Source organism: Denticeps clupeoides, chromosome 17 (assembly GCF_900700375.1).
Source record: "Denticeps clupeoides chromosome 17, fDenClu1.1, whole genome shotgun sequence".
Lineage (NCBI taxonomy): Eukaryota > Metazoa > Chordata > Actinopteri > Clupeiformes > Denticipitidae > Denticeps > Denticeps clupeoides.
In genome coordinates this window covers 3,456,905-3,474,908 of record NC_041723.1, presented here as the reverse complement: position 1 = coordinate 3,474,908, position 18,004 = coordinate 3,456,905, and the positions used below count along the sequence as shown (strand labels likewise).

The 18,004-nt window shown below is 44.5% G+C and overlaps 1 protein-coding gene across 1 annotated transcript; it reads right to left on the bottom strand.

The window, feature by feature from the left end:
* Positions 1 to 52: 52 nt before the first annotated feature.
* cald1b (caldesmon 1b) lies at positions 53 to 17,014 on the bottom strand. The gene is made up of 16 exons (XM_028957964.1): positions 16,963 to 17,014; positions 10,803 to 10,898; positions 7,915 to 8,031; positions 7,493 to 7,844; positions 6,556 to 7,401; positions 6,024 to 6,065; positions 5,859 to 5,926; positions 5,537 to 5,768; positions 4,619 to 4,753; positions 4,492 to 4,535; positions 4,311 to 4,392; positions 4,102 to 4,233; positions 3,931 to 4,026; positions 1,752 to 1,814; positions 1,535 to 1,572; positions 53 to 729 (listed from the first exon to the last, which is right to left on the bottom strand). The coding sequence occupies exons 2-15, from the start codon at positions 10,874 to 10,876 to the stop codon at positions 1,549 to 1,551; spliced, it is 2,307 nt and encodes a 768-aa protein (XP_028813797.1). The 5' UTR covers positions 10,877 to 10,898; positions 16,963 to 17,014; the 3' UTR covers positions 53 to 729; positions 1,535 to 1,548.
* Between the last annotated feature and the right edge of the window lie 990 nt (positions 17,015 to 18,004).

The window sequence follows — 18,004 nt, the reverse complement described above, 5'->3', positions numbered from 1 at the left end:
TATTACACACACACAAACACACAAAAAGACCCAAGAAAATCAAAAAAAGGTTGTTCAAATATTTAATGCCATTACTGAGCAACATGATGATTTGATTTACAGCCCATGGTCATGATACATGATCTTTAACGCAGGTGGTGTTCTACGTGCTTCTGCAATTGTTTTTTACGTTTTCAGTGCACATGACTCTGTAACATTGATTATCATGCTCGTGTATGCTGTGTGAATTAAACGTTATGGTGATTCAGCGCCAATTCAGCATCAATAGGAATTTAAAAAAGATGATCACATCTGCCCATAAAAAGGGGTTCAGGGACAGTGGATCAAAACAAAAATTAAATTGATTGCTTAAGCATCAACGGGCATAACGTGTACCTGTGGAATACGATAGAGGTCCATGTGACGAGTGTGTGAAACCCTTTTTCATGATTGTCATATAGTAAAAAAGCAGTGCATTAATGCTGGACATTGGCAAGTTATTAGCTAAATAAAGTTTATTACATTAGTACAAAATCTAGCCATAGATTCAAAAAGCAAAAAAAAAAAAAAAGCCCAGAGGTGAGAATATATAAAAATAAAGAGGAGAAAATAGCCCATTTTTAATAATAAAAGCCTTGTGAAGGCAGATGGGATGATGTTGTCAGTCATGTGTCGGTGGTCTGCACCTTGTTCGGGGTCTTCGGTGGCTCTGAACTTTGGCTTTTGCAGGTAATTAGTGTCCTGTTCCAGCTGCAAGAGAGTGAAAGAACCTTGGTTTTGATTGATCGATTCATTGATAGATTGATTTGTTCACCCTCGAGGGAAATTCACAGATAGTAAGGGAGGGTGAGTATGAGTGAGTGTTCTGGGGTATAAACGTGAATCGCGCCCCCGGGTCCTGCACAGTGACACTAGTGTAAAGGACAGCTTGTCAGACGTCAGTTGCTGCTCATTCTCGGGGGGACTATTTCTGCCGGGGAATGGGCAAGGTTGCGGCGTGGCGCTATTTGGAGCGGCAGACACCCTCGCCCCATTTTCCCGCCCCCGTTGCCTCACTTCGTGACATGAATTACTGAAGGTTAGCATGACTGTTAGCATTACGGCTTACATACTTCTTAAGCGAGAAGGGGGGGAGGGGGAATATTCCGCCGCGGTACCAGGCTCGGGAGGCCCAGCTGATGGCCACTAATCTTGAGGTGACGGTGGGACAGCTGCAGCCTGGCGTGCCCCGTCTGGCATCACCAGCTGCAGGACAGCGCTCACCGGGCGGCACAGGGGTCGCCCCGAAACAAGGTCATGGTTCATAAATAGAGTCGGGAGGTCTCAGAGTGTGTGTGTGTGTGTGTGTGTGTGTGTGTGTGTATACAGTAATCCATCTGATACAGAGCGGTTCAGAAGGCCAGGTCACTGTCAGGAGCATGAGTCAGGGGTGCCACCCATAACTCCGCAGCACGCACGGCGTCACCTTAACTCATGTCCTTCAGACAGCAGGACATTCCTCCGCTACAGTCCATTCATTTATTCAAACAGAGGGACTTCCTTCATCCTCACTTACCTTCAGTGACCGATTTATCTCTTTCCTGGAAATGCCACCTTAAAAAAAGTAAATGTCTCATTAAACAAAATACACATCATTGAAATTGTGGAAATAAGAATTAATCTATAAAGTATAACTGATTTAATGGACTCGCTGTGGCTCATATTCTCTCAGAGGATCATGAAATCTGTGTTGGCTGTTTGTATGTATTGCGTTATAATATTTATGTGAATACCTTGCCAGGAGAGGGACTCTTTTCCCACAAGCCCCTTTTTCCAGGTTCACCGGGTTTCGGCTCCTGCAGAGAGCAGAGAGACCCAGCCTTCAAAGTTCAGACAAATGTCTTTTATTCACACAGTGAGACAAGACGACAGCAGATGAGCTGTCCAGTGGGGACAGGAGGTAAAATGGGAGACGTTGGGCTGAGGTCAAGTCAAGGTCAAGTAAACAAGCAGTCGTTGGTCGTCAATTTAACCATATAAAGTACCTCCAGGACCATGGTGACTGGACAGGGATTGGACAGGGCAGGTTGCAGCCAATAAAATATGCAGCCAATAAAATGTAAAAATAGTGCAAGAGAGAACACAGCATGGTGTCAGAGAGCATAATCAATGATCAAATTCATTTTTTCTAAAACAATAAATAATTCTATAAAAACTGCAGCAATGGGATGAAAATTAAAAAATATGAATGCATGAATAAATATATGACCAATGAGCCAGGATGTACCATGGGTGGGATAAAGTGTGTAAGCAAACCCAATTTTATCACATAGATAAATAACTCATTCTCAAGTACATTTGTGGAGCAGCCCAGTGAAATATCTGATGAATCATGGAAATTATTAATAATAAAAATCCATGAAAAAAAACAAACAACATTATTCTGCCAAGTAATGTATCTCGTTAGCATATTGATATATGTCAGGATAATGGTCATAAAATGAGGGCTTCAGCTGAACATTGCTCAGCTAAATCAGAATTTTATTAGTGGGGCTGATCACTTTATAAAGAAATTCTGATGTGCAGAGGTTCTATTGTTCTTCATATGAAAATGAGACCCTTTATGTCTCAATTGATTTTGTGCTTTTTTCTTCAACTCTGACCCCAAGTGTCCATAAGAGGGCCCTCTGGTACAGACATACAGACACACTTCATGGTGACTTGGGGTCAGCAGCTGAATCAACCAAAGCAATGGTGCACCATTCTGTAACATCCGCAACATCTTCACACAAAGAAAAGGACACTTTCCCACAACGGACATCTGCTTTAGAGAGGGTTTGAACCAGTACTGAGGAGGTCAGTGACTTGTGGTGAAGGGGCCCTCAGACAACATTAGTTTTACATTTCAACCTATTATTCATCTCAAGCGCCTTGCGTGTGTCTCCAGTGGGACCTCCGTTTAAAACAGAGTTGTTTTAACTCCTCCCTGGACGGTCAAATATGGAATACCGTTGTGTCAGCCAGACAAACGTTTGCTTCAGATTGCCTGAATATGGATGTGTCCCGTTCATATTTCCATAGGCCTCTGGCATATATCCGACGCCGTTCTTGTAGTTTGTGAGCGAAGCTCGAAAATAAACACAGCAGCGAGTTGAAGTATATCCACGGAGCTGCTGGAGTGACGCCACATGGCTCTCGGTGTGTAAGAGTTCTGACTACGTGTGACCTTTACGTGACCCAATCGTGCGGGCTGAGTGGGGCCACGTTCGTTCCCACGGCCGAGGAGAGAGCCACAAACTTTATCTGATATTTCTGAGGCCCCCAGAAAGGTGAAATTTCCCAAAGCATTTACAAAGGCTGGCCACTAGGCGGCGATGCAGAGTCCTCACAAGTTGAGCAATGTTACTTTTCTGATACGCATGCGACGTGTGGCGTGGCACTCAACTTGCAGTGCCATACGACGCATGGTACGTTGTTTTTTTTTTTCTTTAAACAGAATGAGCTGCAGACAAATTATGATTGAAAACGTGTTTTCCCTTTCATATTTTATCACAGAAAAAAATTACTACAGCCAGAAGTACAACAGAATTTCTACCAGGAGTGTAGCTTGGTAGCAAGTGGGTTTTGAACCTTTTTTTTTTAGGTCTTCTGGTTCATTGGTCTAAAGTGTCTAAACCATTTGGCTACTACCACCTGATGTTATTACAAAGTTTTAGCTCAACTGGTTTTAATCCTCACACATCCACACAGTGGATTCACTCTGCATCGTTACAAGGTTGCATTAAAACTTATCTAATGGAATCAATGTAATGTAACTGGTGTTATCATGGGTATAGAAGTGACCAGTACTGTCCTTTGTCACCTTCACAATGGACGACTGGGCTTTGGAGACGTGGCCTGTTGTTCCTGATTGTTCTATTGTTTCATTCTGGGCCGTTGCCTTGCCGGAACAGTATGTGGCTCTGTACTTACTGCAGGCTTCACCGCGGCTGCCTTTTCTGGTTCTGGGGCCTTTGTTTTCAGGCTGTTGACACGGCCAGACACACCAGGGCTCACACCAGCTGCCTCCTGCGGAGAACAGGGCCAGCAACGTCACAGCCCCCCTCAGATTGTCCTCTGCCCTCTCTCTCTCGTCCCACCGACCTTGTTGGTGGCCCCGGGGCTCAGCGGAGGGGGCGCCACGTTGCCCTTCTCCCACATGCTCTTGATGTTGCGGACGCCTTCAGCTGCGGCAACGTCTGCCGGCGACTTGGGCGACCTGGGCTCTTTGTTGGACTGTAGAGAAGACAGAGACCCTTCACGCGTTTTGAACGGGCCGAGGGAGGCACACCGGCCCGGGCACCGGAGCTCACCTGAGCTGCAGAGGTAAACTGTTCCAGTCTGTTGCCTATCTTGGTCACAATTGGCGTCACGTTGTGCGTGGCCTTTACCAAGCTGCTGTAAAGTAAAGACCAAACATCCATCGTTTCACTCCAATATACTCAAACAACTGCTGGGGAAGAGATATGAACACATCGATCTTTTTTTTTTTACCTTTTCTGGGCAGATTTGTTTAAAAAATCAGCCTTCTCGCCGATCTAGGAGCACAAAACCGATGGTATCTGTAAATGGCGGTAAACAGTGCTCAAGTTCCTGACCTTGGTGTGTTTCAGAGTCCCACCTTTGATGAGCCCTTTGCACTGACACATTTAAAAGGACTTTTGGGGTCGCCTTCTGTAGACTCGTCCTTGTGCCGTTTCTCAGCCGCCTCTGCCCTCCTCTTCTCAATTTCTTCCTTCATCTTCCTCTTTTCCTCCTGAGGGTCACATAAACCATTTCAATCACTCAGCCATGACTGATCATAGTCTTATTACCATGATCGTGTAGATCATCCTTTTTTGAGGGTGGTAGTACCCTAGTGGGTAACACACTCGCCTATGAACCAGAAGATCCGGGTTCAAATCCCACTTACTACCATTGTGTCCCTGAGCAAGACACTTAACCCTGAGTGTCTCCAGGGGGGGACTGTCCCTGTAACTACTGATTGTAAGTCACTCTGGATAAGGGCGTCTGGTAAATACTGTAAATGTAAATGTTTTGTTGTTGTTTTGGGTCTCATCCATCCTCAGTGAGGGACATTTTCAGCACTGTCAGATTAAGACTGAGATAATAGTAAGATTATGGTGTGGGATTCAGATAAAACAGATATGAACTTTTACATTCACCTGACTGCAGAAGTGTGAATTGTCGAAGTGGATTGGGATTATTTTACATTTACATTTACAGCATTTATCAGACACCCTTATCCATATCAGTAGTTACAGGGACAGTCCACCTCCTGGAGCAATTTAGGGTTTGCTCAGAGTAGTAAGTGGGATTTGAACCTGGGTCTTCTGGTTCATAAGTGAGTGTGTTACCCACTAGCTTCAGATGTAGTTGATTTATTTAACTGTTTTGGCAAATAGATGAAGACTGCTACTCATTCCATGTATTTACTCCATGTATCAGCTTCATTAATAAACGGTAAGTGCTTTGTACAGGTGCTGATCCCGGCACGTTAGTATCTCAGCAGGTTCTGGAGAGCCATCAGACTCCTCACCTCCTCTTTGGCCTTCTTCTCAGCCAGCTGCTGCTTCTTCTGCTTATCCTCTTCCTCCAGGATCTTCCTTCTCTCCTCCCTCTTCTTCTTCAGCACCTCCAGCTCAGCCTCGGCCTCGTGCTGCTTCATCTTCATCTTCGCTATCTCCTCGCTCTCCACCTCGTTCTGCCTCCGTTGCAGCTCCGCCCGCTTGCGCTCCACCTCCTGCTCCTCCTTATTCGCTGCAGCACGGCTGTGGGAGCACACAAAACACCACATCCGTGTAAAGAATGTGGCGTAAAGCAGCAGTGTTTGCTCACTGTCTGGTGGCTGCACCCCCAACCTCTGGAGTTTCTCTGGTTTCTTGAGTTTGGTGCCATCAGGTGCAGCTCCGTTTTGCTGCTTGTTAGCCTGTAGGTGGGAAATTCAACCAAATTTTGCAAATATCAAAAAAAAAAAAAAAAAAAAAACCCAGTAAGCACAGCACTAATATAAACTGACAGTTTACCTGCTCCCAGAGAACGCCTGGTTTCTTCTTCTCCTCAGCCACCTGAAGCACACAATAATTCAGAGATTTATCCTTCACACTTACAGCGTACAGTGTCATTTGTGCTCATTTGTTAAATGAGTTTGAACCAGTGGATCAATGACCTCAGAGATCTTGCAATAAACCACATAGAAAATCTCAAATCTGAACTATACTGCGTCTTGCAAACTATGCTTGACTGAAATGCGAACTGCAGGGTGTAAAACACCCCAAACATTCATCTTAAACTGGTGGTAGTGGCCTAGCAGGTATCTCACTCGCACTATGAACCAGAAGACCCAGGTTCAAATCCCACTTACTACCATTGTGTCCCTGAGCAAGTTACTTAAGTGTCTCCAGGGGGAGGACTGTCTCTGTAACTACTGACTGTAAGTTGCTGTGGAAAATGGCGTCTGATAAATGCTGTAAATGTAAACTCAAGTCTCGGTGAGAGGACTCTGCCACGAGGAGACATGATGAACACATGACATGAAAGCATCATGATGGCCAGTACCTCAGGTTTCTTCGTTTGTGCTTTTTCCTCCACTTCCTTTTTCCATTTAGGTTTGTCGTCAGCTTCTTTCTTTACTGGCGGTTTCTCTACAGCTTTCTTCACTTTTTCATCTGCCTTTTTCAGGGAAGGCGCTTTTTCTTCAACCTCCTTCTTTGGTTTCTGTCTCTCTTCTGCCTCTCTCTTCCATTTTGGCACTTTGTCATCAGTCTTTTCAAGTTTTTTCTCTTGTTCTTTCTTCCATGTTGGAACTTTCTCTTCGGCCTTCTCTGGAATCTTCTTTTCCCCCTCTTTCTTCCATTTGGAGAGTTTTTCTTCTACCTTTTCAGGCTTCTTTTCCTCCTCTTTCTTCCATTTGGAGAGTTTTTCTTCTACCTTTTCAGGCTTCTTTTCCTCCTCTTTCTTCCATTTTGGTACCTTTTCTTCCACCTTTGCAGGTTTCTTTTCTTCTTCTTTCTTCCACTTTGGAAGCCTCTCTTCGACCTTCTCTGGCTTCTTTTCCGGTTCTGTTTTTACTTTTGCTGTTGCTGGTGGCTTTTCTGGCTCTTTGGGCTTTTCTGTGGGTATTACAATTTGCACTTCTACCTCCTTCTTCGTTGCACTTCTTCCTCCTTCTTCAGCATCTGTCCCAGACTTTGCCGTTTTCTCCTCCAGGTCCTGAAATGTTACAGTTATTTCCTCTGCCTCATTTACAGCAGATCTCACTTCATCCTCCACGTGTGCTACAGCAGGTTCTTCTTTCACCTCAGCCTGCACTGTTACTTCTACCACAGCTTCTGCCGGTGGGCTCGGAGCATCCTCTTCCTTTCGGGCTGCTAGACTGTCATCTTCAGTGGCTTCTGTGTCTCTCTAGGAAAGAACGAATGCATTTGCATGTCAGTTTCAAATCATCAGCACCTCCACCTTATTATTTCTCAATAACAGCCTGATCATTTCCAACCTCCACTTCTTGGGCCTCCTTCCCTTCCGGAAGAGCTGTTGTTGTCGTCTCCTCTTTCTCCACCTCCCTCTCTTTGCAGGAACTGGAGTCAGGGGCAGATATATCATTTTGAGTAGGAGGTTCGGACTCTTCCTTCTCCTCTCGTGGTGCCGAGTCCTCGGTGCTGTTGAGGCTGATGTCGCTGATGGTGGGGTCCATCTCCTTCTGCCTCTCCAGAGCCTCTCTCATCCGCCTCTGCCGCCGTTCCTCTCGTTTGGCGATGCGATCCAGGAGGGCCTGGTCATCCTCACTTCCTCCCTCGGGAATGGTCATGATGGAGGACAAGGTGCTCGAGTCTTTGGAGTCTTTTACACTGAGGAGGTGTAATTAAAAAAGAATGAAAACACAACGTTTGCATAATCTGCACAGTTTGGATCACATGCCTGTCAATCTCGGCGCTCCCAGAATCCTCATTATCAGTGTTGCGCAGTCGCTCCTGACGCGCGCGTCTCCGCCGCTCTCGAGCGGCCTCTTCATCCTCATCGTTCTGCAAGCCCATCCTGCAGCAGAACACACAAACATGCAATCAACTCATAGATCATTAGAAGTTAATAATTATAAAAGTTTTGTCATATAAAAAAATAAGAGGGTGGTCTGTAAAAGGAGGAGTTCAACAGGAGACGGTTATTGGTCCTCTACACATGACCCCATGAGCTAGACAGATGTCCTCCAGCTACTGTCTTCTAGGAGAAGACTTTTTTTTTAGGATTCCATGCAGACTACAGCCATGGCTCAAGTCTGTTACATTCCGATGCTGTGAACACAACGTCTCACAAAAATCTTGAGGTGATTTAGTCAAATTTAGTCAAAATGTTCATTTGGACTGATGGATTAAATGCATACATTTTTGAGGTTAAAGTCTGACACAGTGCATGGAAAGGTTGCCTGAAATTGTATTCGTTTGTGGAGGTATAATTCAACATTATCAGTATATTAAGGGTGATAGTAAGGGCTGCCTTGTTGAGAATGAAGGCTGGATCAGTAAAGGTCAGTAAAGTCAGTAAAATTTGCTCCACAAAAAATGCTGACAAGTATTCCTCTCTTTTCACTCTCCCACACAGGAATCAGTTCCCTGGTTGAAAATGTCAGTGCGAAAAGCATGGAGACATTAAAAATAAAGTACCAGAAACGTATTACACCTTTTTGCCTTGGTACACTGCCTTTGACATCCTCACATGATTTACAGTTCCAGAGAGAAGTGTCTACAGCTTTCAGGCAGCTCAATAACATGCACCTCAGTTTTACACAGTTGATAATATGCTGCACGGGTCAACAAATTCTGCCCCGGCAGCATTCCTGTGGTCCGCTGTACACTGGCAAGGGAACGGCACAAGGCTCACCAAGCAAGTCAATGGCTACAGTTTATGCTGAGCTTCTTGGCTGCAGAGCAACCATACACACAGTACGTGCGAAAGTTTAGATCCACGAGCTCCCTGACAAACACAAAATGACATTCGCACATGGTGAAAATTCCACCACGGCTCCCATCTTCAGCGTGCAAGCCCTTAAATGGCCAGGTGGATTGTGGGAGTTGTAGGAGGTTGGGGAAGCCCCATGCGAACATTCCCAAAGCAAAACTATCCAAAGCCTCGGAGGGAGGAGCCACACCAATCAAATATATGCATCTGACCATCTGTACACAGTTAAGCATCTTGCGCCGGGACACATTTGAAGTAAGTGGGGTGTGAACCCCAGTGGTGGCCTAGCGGTTAAGGAAGCGGATTTGTAATCAAAAGGTTGCCGGTTCGAATCCCGAGCCGCCAAGGTGCCACTGAGGTGCCACCGAGCAAAGCACCGTCCCCACACACTCCTCCCCAAGCCCCTGTTATGGCTGCCCACTGCTCACCAAGGGTGATGGGTTAAAAGCAGAGGACACATCTGCAGAACATGTAAGTCTTGCAAGTCTACTACTATTATACCGAATTACTGTAATTATGGTTGCCGCTCTGGAGAGCATTAGATAAATGCAAATGAACTCTCTCATCCTTTGGACTAGATGAATTACCATTTGAGTTTTGTATCAGAATGTCTGTGAAATAGCCCGGTTGTGGACGATCCAGACCTTTACAAGCAGCCCTTTAAAAAATGTCTTGGCCAAGGTGGGGGAACTGTTAGGACTTGTTGACGAATTCTGAGCTTTATTAGGGAATGGCCAGTGGACCCCATAGAGACTGACTGATGTGTTTTCGGGGACTGCCAGCACTGTTTTACTTGAAACGCTCCAACTTGGCCTAGACTTCAGAGCCCTCCCAGTGCTTTCAATAACACAGAACTCTGTGTTTAAAGATACTCATGCATGATCCAATGTTCGTGCATCGTCCAGCTCCACTATTAATATCCAGAGTTTACTTGTCAGACTTGGTTGCATCAAGTTACTTTTCTTTGCAGTGATGGCAACTCATTGTAGGTCTGAAGCAATTGACTGTCCTTCCGTAACCGGGTTTAATTGTAGCACTAAGTTGATCTCTAACAAAAACAAGGGGTGCCAACCATATGGTTGTGTCATTTTGGTAGGAATTGAGCTATACATGTTAAAAAAGCACTTTCTGTTACGTCCCTGGACGTACGCTCCCACATGTTCTGTGTAGCTGGCTGTGTTTTTGTGTCCTGTCTCTTTTAGGTTGACTTCGTGGGAGGAGTTGAATCCTACAAGCTCCACCTACCATCTGCCTATTGGTCACCACCACCTATATAAAGAGATGGTGTTCGGGAGGTCCCCAGGGTCCACGGAGATCTGCAAGGAGCTCCGCAAGGAGCTCCGGTGGAGATCTCATTCGTGTTTCTTACTGCTAAAATGTGTGATAGACCCTTTGTTGTTTGCCTGTGTTAGCCTGTTAGCTTTATGTGCCCTTTTTGTTAACTTATGTGCATGTTTGAGTTGTCCCCGCTGGACCGTCCCTTCCTTTAGGCTGTTTTGATGTTGGTTAGCTGTGCTGAGGCCGCTGTTTTATTGTACCTGTTAGCTCACTGTAAATAAAAGCACTGTTTGCATGCTTTTTTGGTTGTGTGTTTAACAGTGGACTTCCTCCTTTCCACACCCTTGTTGCGTTTCTAAGACCCCTAGACCCGGGAATGTGACAACGATGCATAACAAATCTAAAATATTTTTCACTTGGGATAAAAAAAATTAAAAACCCAAAATCAATACAGAACATTAAATCTAAAGATGGTCTTTCTTTAGTTTTCACCTGTAAAGTTGGCAAAAATGTCACAAATGCTGATATGATTCTAGAAAATGCATATATGTGTTTTTTATGAGTATGTCACTAACTTCTCAGCCTCTAGCCGCATCTCCTCACGCCGCTGCCTCCTGAGCTCTCTGCGGTGCTCCAGGTCTTCATCCATGATGTTTCACACACAATTCACACTGAAAAGAAACACATTAAAACACCATTTAAGTGCTATACTGCAACACACTTTCTTCAGGTAAACGTGTGGACCAATGCAGATTATATACTGAATATTCTGTCGTTTTTAGTTTTCTTCGGCTTATTCTATTCCTTTGATTCCCACTCTCTCTTTATATCATTTAGGGGTTTTTTTGCATCCTTTTTCTATCTTACGTTTATCTCAAGTTACCAGTGTGTTTCTCTGTCGTCCGTCGACATGTTTGTTTCTCTGCTCACCCATTGGTCATTAAAAAGCTAAACTAAAGAACAAAATGAAGATGGAATGGCATGAAACCTGTTGAGAAGGGACGCTGTTGGCGTCTGGGTCATTAAGAGAAACTTGGACATGGATTCCATCCTCCTCTGTGTGAAGGGACCAACCTGACCACAGCTGCTGAAATCAGATCTCCTCAATAACTCCATAAATATTCACGCGCTGCATGGAATGGTTATACTGTGTGTGTGTGTGTGTGTGTGTGTGCATCTGTATCATTTTAGACCAACGTGACAAAATAAGTCAAATCTCGAACAGGTTCCAGCATGTAACAGTTGGGGTTTTCCTTGTATTCCTGAGCAGGTTCAGATTCCAGACCGCCAAGGTGCCTATCATGGTTGCCCACTGCTCACCAAGGGTGGTGGTTAAAAGCAGAGGGCACGTTGTATCATGAATGCAAGCACCACAGAAATGTAAAATTTTTGTAATATTTGGAGAATTTGCTTGGAATATTGTCCTGTAGTTGGATGGACAGAAGGCCCCGCGGGGCCTGGCAAAGTAAACACTGGACTAAATCAAAGAAGCAACCTCATCTGAAAAATGTGATCATTAAAGTGAAGAGAGAATGCCGCTTTTCCACACCTTCAAAACCTCTGTGCATGTGTCACCCTGCAGCTGCATGCCCCGCACACGCACCCGGTCAGAACTTGAATCATTTTATTACCACACAGAGCATCTGTACATTACCCAGTCACCCACACCAAGTTTATGAGAAGCAACACAGCAAGACTCGTCCATTGTTAGGTGATATTCCACGTGTCAGGACCGTAGAGAGTGTACAATAAATCTTTTCAATAAACTGCCTGCTTCTGCATCTGTTTCACTTCGCTCATTTCCCTGGCATTACAGAGCATCTCTAGAAGTGGACTTATGTTGTAAAAATGTGCACATTGGGAGCAGTTAGAAATGTGCACTGATGCTTGTGAATGAGATTGAACACATCGTTTAAATGCCAAATTCATAATAGGTTTTTAAGTGCCACTATAAAGTCTGCCATTAACCCAGGGTTGTTAACAAGCAAAGAACGGCAACCAATCATTAGTAGACAGGAGTGGGGTGGTAGTAGCCTAGTGGGTAACACACTCGCCTATGAACCAGAAGACCCGGGTTCCAATCCCACTTACTACCATTGTGTCCCTGAGCAAGACACTTAACCCTAAGTTGCTCCAGGGGGGGACTGTCCCTGTAACTACTGATTGTAAGTCGCTCTGGATAAGGGCGTCTGATAAATGCTGTAAATGTAAATGTAAATGTAGGAGCTTCCTGCCTACTCTCAGAGGTGTTCGATTTAAAGGCAATGAGCGAATGGCCAGAGCTGTGAAATGTTGACCAAGGCTGCAGGTGAATGGCATGTCAAGTCAATCCAGCATCATCTAGACCATTCAGTCTATTTAGAAATAAACGAATAAAGCACTCAGCCATGCGTATACAAGTACATGCACAAAAATATTCTGTCTTTTTTTACAAACCTGAGGGAAAACAGTAACACATATTATATGATGAATGAATACGTTTAATTTTCACTATACACAAAGCACACTGACATTAAATCTCCTCTAGTATGTAGGACATAGCACATGATAAAGTAAATAGTGCAAGGAGGTCTGCAGCGTGATATACATACGGAAATACTTATTTATACATTATTTAAATATTGCACATTAATGATGGTTATATGCAGTGAATAGTAGATATTGGACAACGAGAATAATGATATTTCACAGTTTACACCAATATTGCACAGTATTTTCAGCACCTTTAATATTGAATATTGCACAAGTGATGAATTGAAGGACTTGCGGGTCTTGTGGAGTTACTGACTATATAGTCAGTGCATATAAGACCTCAGAATGGGAACGGCTTTTGGGGGGAAAACTATTCTTGAATCTTTGTCTGTTGTGTGATGCACCTGTAGCGCCTTCCTGGGGGCAACAGGCCTGGGTGGGAGCTGTCCTCCATGACATTTTTTGCTGTATTGAGGCAGCGAAAGTAAAAGTGATTACTCCTCAGCACAGCACCCAGTGCATACAGTGAAATGTGGTCTCCCGAAGAGCAGTGTGTGGAAACGGTGCTTTGCTCAGTGGCACCTCAGTGGCACCTTGGCGGGAGCAGGAGGTGTATAAATATCCATCAGGAAGGAGAGAGGGCAGCCAGGGATATTATGTGCTGACTTTACTACTCTCTGAAGCCTCTCTGGCCACCGATGAACCTAGATTATAAATGGTGACCTTCCTAACTATGTTACATGACATGATGGACTTGGAGTCTTCTCCAAATAAATCGAATCAAGGTCACCTTCAATAAATCGAATTCAAGGTCACCAACTGGACTGTCCAGTTACATGATTCTGTGAGTCTTCAATGAGCAAGTATGGCACATTTGTCAAAAAATCCCACACACATCTGCCCTGAAATGAGTTTGAATCCTTCAGTGCTGTACCAGTCTACCTGTCTAAAGTTCATCGGTCTTTATGCATTTTTAACCAACAAGCCTGCATTCTCCTCATATGGCCTAAAATATTTAAAGCAGCCAAATCTCTGTAGCCTTCTAAACTTATTTCCAAAAACTTCATGTATTAGGAATATGAATCAGCACACTTGAAGGAAAATGTGAAAACGTGCATTCATGAGCTTTTATTATAGACCAAATACACCTGCCTTTTTTAATTGATCGTTTTGCTTTAATTTGATTATCCAGCGTCACGAAACCAAACAAAGGCAGTCAGCGTGTTAATCAAAGACTTTATAGAGCCATTACTTCCCTTTAAAATGTGTATTATTGGTGGCAATTATGGTCTGAGCCACGTTATCAAATCCTGCCCCTACCCCTTCTTCCCTTTACGCACATCCTGCCAGAAATACTGGTAATTACAAGACACCACTCTGTCACATGGAGCGGTGGGTGGAGTCCATCGAATAAATAAATGTTTGGGCCTGGGGCTCTGGTGGCTCATGTTAAATCAGAAAAGGCCTGTGGCTCGCTGGCGTGGCTCCACCTTACCAAATACGGTCAGAGAGGCGCCCGTCGATGAGGCCAATCTCCCTAAAACTGTATAAAATGAGGTTCTACAGCAACCCAAGCACATGGGAAGAATACAGTGTGCATTCTAAATTATGATATTTTAGGTCCACCCTTTGGCCAACCAGTAGCTCGATAGGTGTTGTTTAGATTAGGGATGGTGCGAATATGTCTACATTTTTGCGTCTATATAAAGAATTTCAGTATATAAAATGGCAGTAGGATTCACCACTTTCCAAGTCAAGCCTGGAGAATGCCTGAACTTGATGAAGAGACCAAGGAGAGAAGCACCGAGATCACAGGACGCCATCGACGTCAACACACAGCAGACGACTGCTGAAGACGAAGCTGCCGCAGGCCTGTTCTCCATCCTTCCCACAGAGATGAGTCCCATCCCGGCCTTATAAGGAAGCGTGTGATGCCAGCTCTAGAGAAACAGTCTCGGCGAGCGCTCCGCTCAGTTTACTCTGAGAGACACTTGCCGTAATCCAGGAATAATTTATCTCCACCTGGAGCAAATCCATAGTTTCCTTGTGACCTTCCTGTCCGGTGTGTAAATTGATTTTAATTATGATAAAATTTTGATTAACATTACTGGACACAAAGTCAATTTTTTTCTTATTCCAATCCTGACAGTGCTACTCTATGGGATCTTCTGAAAGGTCTGGACTTCATGTTCTGTATCAGACATCTCTATCAGCTTATTATCAATAATTAAAATAATTAAAGCCCCAGCAGTGTCAACAGAGCTGTGGACGTCGGAGATTGTATTTAGCAAAGTAAAAAAATCCTCATGACTGCAAGGTCATTTCCGCAGTTAGAGATCATCAGTGTCATCAAGCTCATTTAAGTCGCAACAGATTTCATCTAATCCACCACAAACCAAGACTTTATCAGCATATGTTGCAATGATAAAAATGTGCGATCCGTCCCGGCCAGCTGCAGCCAATAAAGCCCCGTCGCTGCCTTCTCAAGCGAGCTCTTGAAAAGTCGAGATGCCAGCGCTGATGAACATGAATCACCGCGTGAGAACTCGCTGCTTCAGGAAGACTTTGATCTCTCCCAACTGTGCCCTTTCCCAGACCGCAGTCTGTAAAGCAGGAGAAGATGATTTGCATACCTGCACGCCAGGCAGTGGAATCCCAATGAGTCCCAGTTACAGTTAAAATGGAGATGAAAAAAAGATGTTAATCTGAAGGACGATAATGTCAGTAGAGATGCTTATTAACTCCACTGGTCAGTGAATTCTAGGGGTGGTAGTAGCCTAGTGGGTAACAAACTCGCCTATGAACCAGAAGGCCCAGGTTCAAATCCCGCTTACTACCATTGTGTCCCTGAGCAAGACACTTAACCCTAAGTGTCTCCAGGGGGGGACTGTCCCTGTAACTACTGATTGTAAGTCTCTCTGGATAAAGGCGTCTGATAGTTGATAATGTCTGTTTATTCAAATTTAATGTGCCTTTCCATGTGCTGTTAGGTGTCAGAATGACGACGAAACACTGAAGGATCCGTAGAAAGAACACATTCAGTAAACTGGTCCACTTTTAGGTAGCAACCATGTGGACTACTCAACACAAGATAAATAGATGGATCTGTTTACATTTATGTTAAAGTTGCGGAAACTCACGGAAGTGCACAATTAGCTCACCTCACTGTGATTGACCACACGTCGGAGATCAGACGTCTAGGTGCCTCATCCACCATGAACCATGAAGAGCGACGTACTATCAGTAGTTACAGAGACACTCAGGGTTAAGTGTCTTGCTCAGGGACACAATGGTATCAAGTGGGGTTTGAACCTGGGTCTTCTGGTTCATAGGGGAATGTGTTACCCACTAGGCTACTACCACTTTATAAGGTAAAGCTGCATATTCCTCAATTTGGGACGAGCACACAAAACATCGGGAAACAGGAGGAGGATCCTGCAGGAAACCTTTATTGTAGCCAAACACATTCTATGTGTCCTAGGAGACCAAATGTTGCTAAGAGCTTCCTCCTGGACTAGAAAAGAAGCTCAGGCATCTTGGCTAGGACCATCTAAGGAATGGGAACCAACTTGGCAAGTGCAAGTGGCAAGTCGCAAGGTTTTCCACCGCAACCTGCTGGATGCATGATGACCATGAACAAAAATCCTACGAACCCCCTTTGTCTGGAACTCAGTGTGGCCTTCTCAAAGTTCATACAGAACATGCTCAGCCGGTAATAATACAGCAGTATGTGGCACTCCCATATTTCAACTATGTTGTTTAGAGTTGGGGATGAGTTGGCGCAGGCCGTGGTGGTATCCATCAACCTCCAGAAGCAGCTCTCTGGACGTGCCACCAGGATCCTCTCATCAACGTGCAAAAGAAATGGTAGCTTGTTCCCACATAACCGGTTATAAACTGTTAGCATTCCACAAGTTGCACGTCTTTTACCAAGCCCAGCCAAGGCACAGAGTCATGTGTTGTAAAAATTCAACCCCCGTTTCCACGGACAACACCGTTAACCCAGTAGATGAATGAATCGTAATGACTGGATGCTGATTAACAAGCATTAAACGTGCACCAGACACAGAGAAGAACTGGACTGCTTTGGAGATGAGCATCAGCCTGAAGAAGGGGATGGACGGAGAAATGCATGCTAAGATATGTCACAGGTCTTCACAGTGGAACATAGGAACTACGTCTCGAGGTGCTCGAATCTAGAACCCTGAGTGCGGGTGAACATGAGGGCGCGAGACCGGAAGGCGATGGAGGTCCAGATCTTACCTGCAGAGCTGGACTGAAGTCTTCTGCTGCTGCTGCTGCGTAACTGCCAGGGACAGAACACACGCGGTTCCACCATCCCGCCGTCTTTATAGAACCAAGGAAGCTCCTCCCCCGTGCAAAAATCTATTGCATCACTCACAAATTAATCAAGTACAACAAAATGTATAAATTAAAGTTATATTTGACATTTTTAGAATAATGTGGCATGTGTTGTTTATTTGGTTTAATTGAATGGGGTAAGTTATGGGGTAATTTAAGTCATATCTAAACAGAATTAACCAGTAAATATTCCATTCTTCTGGATTAATTACAGAACCACGTCAGAATGAGCTGATGCGTCTCTCATCTATACGTTTCCTTGCAATATTTATGAATCTAATATATACACTTTCTGGAGTCCCTGGCCCAACACAACACAGCAGTTCTTCTCTTACACTGGAGTCATATTTTAATTATTCATATTCATATTCATATCACTTTTGTGACCAATCTGGCTCACGCTGCACACACACACACCTCACATCAGGCCAGGGTTGTGTTTTAAGGAAAGTCATCTTTGTGTAAACGCAGCATCAGTGGAAATGTTACACAAGCTGCGGTCACGGGGCTTTCGAAATAAACATGGGTGCCTTTAAGTGAAGTGAAAGTCATTGTGATACACTGCAGCACAGCACATGGTGACACATAGAAATGTGTCCTCTGCCTTTAACCATCACCCTGAGTGAGCAGTGGGCAGCCATGACAGGCGCCCGGGGAGCAGTGTGTGGGGACGGTGCTTTTGCAGTGGCACCTCAGTGGCACCTTGGCAGATCGGGATTCGAACCGGCAACCTTCTGATTACGGGGCCGCTTCCTTAACCGCTAGGCCACCACTGCCCCTATAAGTGTTGACACAAAAGCAACAATTTTGCCAATTGCAAGAGCAAGTACTTTTTTGGTTTAGATTTCTTTGCAAGAGTGGAAATAATGTTACAGCCACTCAAAACCAAAAACTTTCGACAATTTTAGTGAAAAGTTCTCCCAGTTTATTGAATGCAAAACAT

Coding starts and splice junctions, on each gene's coding strand:
- cald1b (XM_028957964.1), bottom strand. CDS start 10,876: ATGGATGAAGACCTGGAGCACCGCAGAGAGCTCAGGAGGCAGCGGCGT. Junction 8,032..10,802: donor ATGCGGCTAGAGGCTGAGAA/GTTAGTGACATA, acceptor GTTCTGCTGCAG/GATGGGCTTGCAGAACGATG. Junction 4,754..5,536: donor AGAAGAAGGCCAAAGAGGAG/GTGAGGAGTCTG, acceptor TGTGACCCTCAG/GAGGAAAAGAGGAAGATGAA.